Source organism: Bactrocera tryoni, unplaced genomic scaffold, assembly GCF_016617805.1.
Source record: "Bactrocera tryoni isolate S06 unplaced genomic scaffold, CSIRO_BtryS06_freeze2 scaffold_7, whole genome shotgun sequence".
Taxonomy (NCBI): Eukaryota; Metazoa; Arthropoda; class Insecta; order Diptera; family Tephritidae; genus Bactrocera; species Bactrocera tryoni.
In genome coordinates this window covers 2,158,988-2,165,004 of record NW_024396366.1, presented here as the reverse complement: position 1 = coordinate 2,165,004, position 6,017 = coordinate 2,158,988, and the positions used below count along the sequence as shown (strand labels likewise).

The 6,017-nt window shown below is 33.7% G+C and overlaps 1 protein-coding gene across 1 annotated transcript; it reads left to right on the top strand.

Annotated features, from left to right (window-relative positions):
• Positions 1 to 985: 985 nt before the first annotated feature.
• Positions 986 to 5,166, top strand: LOC120781474. Its single transcript, XM_040113695.1, has 2 exons — positions 986 to 3,210; positions 3,394 to 5,166. The coding sequence occupies exons 1-2, from the start codon at positions 1,110 to 1,112 to the stop codon at positions 4,971 to 4,973; spliced, it is 3,681 nt and encodes a 1,226-aa protein (XP_039969629.1). The 5' UTR covers positions 986 to 1,109; the 3' UTR covers positions 4,974 to 5,166.
• The last annotated feature ends 851 nt before the right edge of the window (positions 5,167 to 6,017 follow it).

The window sequence follows — 6,017 nt, the reverse complement described above, 5'->3', positions numbered from 1 at the left end:
TTAAAGGTATTTTAAATAAATTGTTTACGTAAACTTTTAGATTGTATGATCTTTATGTATTCTTAAATTGGAACCTGGATCGGGATCTATTCTAATATTTTACTTAACTAAAATATGACTATGTAATAAAAATAATGGAATATATTGGGTAGTCGACTATCTAATATATTATACGAAAAAATATCAATGCATTTCCTTAACAGTGAGCTTCTGTACTGTGATACAAGTCTCTAAATTTGAGATTTTAGGATAGAGAAAATTTTTGTGACTTGAGACGATTTTGCTATTCTGTAAGTGACAGTCACAAAATCTATTACATTTCATCATTCAGAGATGTTTTTGCACTTGAATGAAAATATATATGTCGATAACAATGAAAATAAAAATATACTTTGTTTCATAATATTTACGAAATTTATGTAAAATTGATTTATATTTAACCTTTTCGTGTTTGAGTTGCTTACAAAATATATAAAACGACAATTGATTAATATGTATGATGATCTCTATTCGGTATATTCGAAATGGCAAACAAGAGTTCTTTTTAGTTTTGTGACCTGCTAGCTATCAGGTCTCAAATTTGAGGCAATATTTTGAGTCTAACGCTAGAGACTGTTAAGTGAATAGTAACTAGTCACCAATTGAGACTTTACGTCAAAATGTCTCAAATATAGAATAGAGATTGGTTACAGAGTCCCGCTATTAATTTTGTGACCTGCAAACTATCAGGTCTCAAGTATGAGTAAATATTTTGAGACTAACGCTAGAGACTGTTTAGTGAATAGTAACTAGTCACAAATTGAGACTTTACTTCAAATTGTCTCAAATAGAGACTAGAGACTGCTTACAGAATTCCGCTGTAAATATCATTGGATGAAAGTTGGCAATCTTTTACTGAAAACAGTTTTAGGGCCAGCGTAGTTAATGTCAGGTTTTCCTGGCACATCTACTATTTTGATTTTTGCATTCTGATTTGTCAGAGGACGCGGGTTTGTTGATTTCTAAAAAGAACAATTGTTGAAAATAATGAAAATTTTTTATAGATAATTTTTACTTTCCGTATTAAGAAATCTTCAATTTTCGGAAAAAATTGTAGTGCCTCTTTCACGATGCTTCCCAACACTATTTCATCACAAAAGCGTAAGCATTCGAGCGAATATCATGATCCGGATTACGTGCGTTTGCATTCAAGTCCATATAAAAAGTTACGCCATGGAGATTCTAATATTATGGAAGAAAGCGTTTTTTTAACACCCACCAAAACTACATTGAAATGTGTTTCCGAAATAATTTCAAATGAGTTTCAAAAAGAAATTTCTCTAAAACAAGAATATTTAGCAGCGATTGAAAAACGTTTAGATCAAGCTCGCACTTTATTGGATCGTTTGCGGTATGTAATTGTTTCAGACTATTACAAGAAACAAGAATTATCAATATCAGCATGTGATACCCTAGCAATTCGTGGAAAAGAAACTCTTTTCGATAAAGAGGTTCATGGTCTTCAAATGGCACTGCACCCATCTGTTAAAAAAAGAATGGGAGACCTTCCTAACAAAATGTATGAAGTTACACAACGACCTCTACCTGAGCGTGTAGCGGCTCAAAATGCATTGAACACCTTACGATCCCGATCTCAATCGCAAAAACGACAAAAAAAACGTTTACAACAATTAATAAAGAATCAAGGTTTTGTGATAGATCATTCAAAAGAAAAAGAAATACAAATGGTGGATGCAGTTAGTACATCTGATCACACGAGATCTCACAATAATGATATCACAGATTTACAATCATCTGCCACCGGCAAGAAAGCTAGTTTTATTCCATCAGAAACTAGAAAATCTTTGAATTCAGCTCGTTTTAACAACAAAACAAAACATCTTGTTGTTATAGGAAATACTTCAACGTATATAGGAGGAGAAGTAGATGCTACAGCTGAAGTAAAAATATCAAGCGAAAATATGTTAACCCATAAATGGTTAGTTTATGTGCAATCAAAAGATACTAAAATTAATTTAGAATCCTTTATAAAAAAAGTTCGTTTCCATCTACACCCTTCATATCGCCCAAATGACATAGTAGACATTAGAACGGCACCTTTCCAAATAGCCCGCAGAGGGTGGGGTGAGTTTCCAATGAGAATTCAGCTCTTCTTTCATGAATATCTACAACAAAAACCTGTACAACTTATACATCATGTGGTACTTGATCGAACGTTAAGTGGAATGCACACTCTTGGTTCAGAGACCTTAATGGAAATTTGGCTTCGTTCTGATATTATAATTACCAAAGCAAAAAATGAGCCGTTGTTTGATGTAAAGAACAACGCCTATGAAAATATACAACCCTCTGCAATTGAAAATATTATTGAAACAGGCGAAAGAGATCGTGGAAATAACACAACGAAGCATCGTAAAATATCCTTCACACATAACAAAGAAGATTTGGACGATAATTTATTCGGAGTTTTTAACAGCGATGCAGCATCTGCTGATATTACAAAGATAGAGCCATCAGTAGTCGTAAACAAACAGCTTGCAAATATTTCAAATAATAGTCCGATTAAAGTAACCTGCAAGAGTCTCCAAAAGTCAGACTGTTCATCAAATAATGAAATAAATGACTCCGCTCTAAGTAAAGATAAGATGGTATGCTGGAATAGTTGTGGAATATCAGGACTAAACAGTAAAAGTACTAGCGATGAAGAAATTTTTACAAAAAGTGTTATTGTTAGTCATTCCTCTACTTCAAATAATAGTAATACTCAAAGTAATATATCAAACCTTAGATATGCAAAAAATATAAAATCGACAAATACAAATTCTGACATAAGTAATGAAGTTGCTACTACTATAAAAAGTAGTAAATTAATGCAGCTCACAACGCCTATGATAATGAAGCTTTCAACTACAAATGTGGCCAATGCCAATCAAGTTTCAAATATTAACAGAAACAATAATAATATTGTTGCATTAAGTAAAGTAGGAAAGTTTATGCCACAAAAGATTACAAATATGAATAAATTTGTCTCGCTAAATAGTAATTCTGCTTTCGCAAATATGCCTGTGAAGAATGCAGATAAAAAAACTGTGTTGCAAAAGAAACTGGTCCAGTTGGTGGATGCGGAAGGCAAAATAAAATTTATGCAAGTTCTAGTGGCTACAACACAAAAACCAGTAGGGGACGCGAAAATCGGAAGCTTAGGAAATGGTGAGTAAAAACCAAGCTCTTCATTTTTACAAATAAATAAAATACATATGATTAATGAAAATATACTTAAAATATGTATCATCTATTTAGATTTTAACAAATTGTAACACACCCACAGCGAAAAATTTTTATTATTATTTTTTTTTTTTATCCTTATTGTTGTACTTCATTGAAATTTTGCAGGAACTGCTGACTCGTCTCAAAATTTGGACAGTGTATTATCTGAATCAACAAAGAGAAAAACAATTACCGAATCCTCTTTGGCGATAGAAAATCATGCCTCAAAACTATTAACCGTTTCGAATGATGTTAATCGTAGCAATTTTTTAGTCACAAATAATAATGGTAAATTTCCTGCAACAAACAACATATACAATTCGAAAAGTAAAAATAATCCTGTAAGCTCTCAAAAACAAATGGTTTTTCAAAAAGAAGGAAAATTATTCATTATTGACCCCTTACAAATGAAATTGAAGCAGGAAAGAAAGAAACAAGTTTCCTTATTGAAACCGCAAACCAATTTACAGAGGCAACATCAACAGCAGATGCCAAAGCAAAAAGTACAGCATAAAGCTCTACAAAGTATGCTATGCGATCATGATTATACACACTCTTCGGTAAAACTTAGTAAAGGCAACATCACATTGAGCAATCCAGAAATGATATCGGGATCAATTAAATCACATGTACCAGAACTCCATTTGGGTATAAGGCAAACACGGGCCAAAGCAAGTAGTGCGTTTGAGCTTCTGCAGCAGTGTAGAAGTAAATTCGAACAAGAGTTTTTGAATCAAAATATTAATTCAATGTGTTCCGCTATAGACTACATATTACGACACTTACCTCTTATTTCACCCAAAAATACTTTAGCATCTGCTTTCTCTTTCGTAAGCAATAGCGAAAAGGAATTCGACTCAATGCCCGTTTTAAAACAACGCGCATGCGAATGGTTGCGCGCTAAATATATTACTCGCTTTGTTCGCAACCACAAATATATAAAAGCCATTACTTCTAATAACAAAGGGCGGTTTTGGAGCACACGTGAGGTACTAGTTTATGCTCGTTATCATGCATTTACGCCAAAGATGAAGTCATTTGACATAACTACCTATCCGGTGCAAGTACAAAATGTGCCCGGCCAGCTTACTAGACCAGAGAAATTACAAACGGATAATCTATTGCAGGGACATGATTTTTCACAGTTTGTCAAAAACGAAGTTAAATTCGAGCAGAAGTATATACAGTATGAATCAATAACTCCAAAACATCGTATTACATCTTGGCTCGATTGTGGGTGCCAAAATATTATTGACCAAGAAACTGGTGTGGAATTCTCCGAGGAGCCAATTGATATCGTTAGTATATCGATGTCAAAGAATCGTAACAGATTTAATATAGAACATCTACGATCACATCAAAATGGTTGTGAACAAGAACAGCAGTTTTATTTAGCAATCCCGGACCACCTAGAAAAGTCTTCTCAGCTTGTAAGCGATATTTGCCGAGATTTTAATATACAACTGCAACCGGAACAAATTGAGGGAAATGTAATATATCCTTTAGCGCAAACAGTGTTGTCCCAGTGTTTAAAAACATTCATTGAAAAAATTATAAGGCGTGCAGTAGCCTCAAAACAAAATCCACCAACTACTGACAGTCTGAATGTAACAACGCAAGATATTGGGAATGTTTTGGTTCGGCACGTTGAGTTTGACTTTCTAACAAACAAATATTTTGGAATTTATAAACATAATAGTCGCTAAACTAATAGCGAATTTGTTTTAAATATATATTGTTTTCTTTTGGGATAATTTGTATAGTATTAGAAGGTTCTTTAAGTTACTGATTTATTAGAACCAATAAATTATTTGCCTATAAATATCTATATATCCTGTAATGCTTCCTCAGTAAAGTTTTATTTTAAGTGTTATTAATAAATCGTTACTTAAACTTGAATTAATTGATTTTATATTTAGAGTTTGCGAGTGAGATGGGATTTTTATAGTCTTGCAACCAGTTGCTACACAGTATTATAGTTTTGTTCACCTAAAGGTTGTATAAATGATCAGGATGACGAGAAAAGATGAAATCCGGGTAACTGTCGGTCTGTCCGAGTGTCCGTCCGTCCGTGCAAGCTGTAACTTGAGCAAAAATTGAGATATCTTGGTGAAAATTGGTATACGTGTTCCTTAGTACAAAGAAAAATCTGGGGATCGCAATAGCAAGGGGCGCCTCTGAGAAACAATTTTTGATTAAGTGGGCGTGGTCCCGCCACCAATAAGTTAAATGTACATATTTCCTAAACTACTAAAGCTACAAGAAATATGCTAAGATGTTCTATCGACAGTGTGAAAATGGATGAAATCGGAAGGTAATCTTGCTCACTCCCCATATAACGATACTGTTAAAAACTACTAAAAATCCGTAACTGAATATGCCAAAGACATTAACTTTTACCTCCGAGATGGTGCGAGGGGCTTTATGTTAGCCGGCGTGAAATTTGGAATAATGGGCGTGTTATCGCCCACTTTTAGGTGAGTTCCTATATCTCGAGACCTGCTCGACCGATTTCAACCAAATTATGTACGTAATATTTTTCTAACATTTTTATATTACTGTGAGAAATCGGACCACAACCACGCCCACTTTCCATATAACACAATTTTAAATTCCTTTTGATTCTTTCGCTGTCCGCTATACAAATCAAGAAGCAATCAATGTAACGAGATAAAAATCTGCATCATTAGCACCTTGAAAGTATGTCACCTTATGCCTAAAAATTCTGCAAATCAAATCAAAACTTCAAG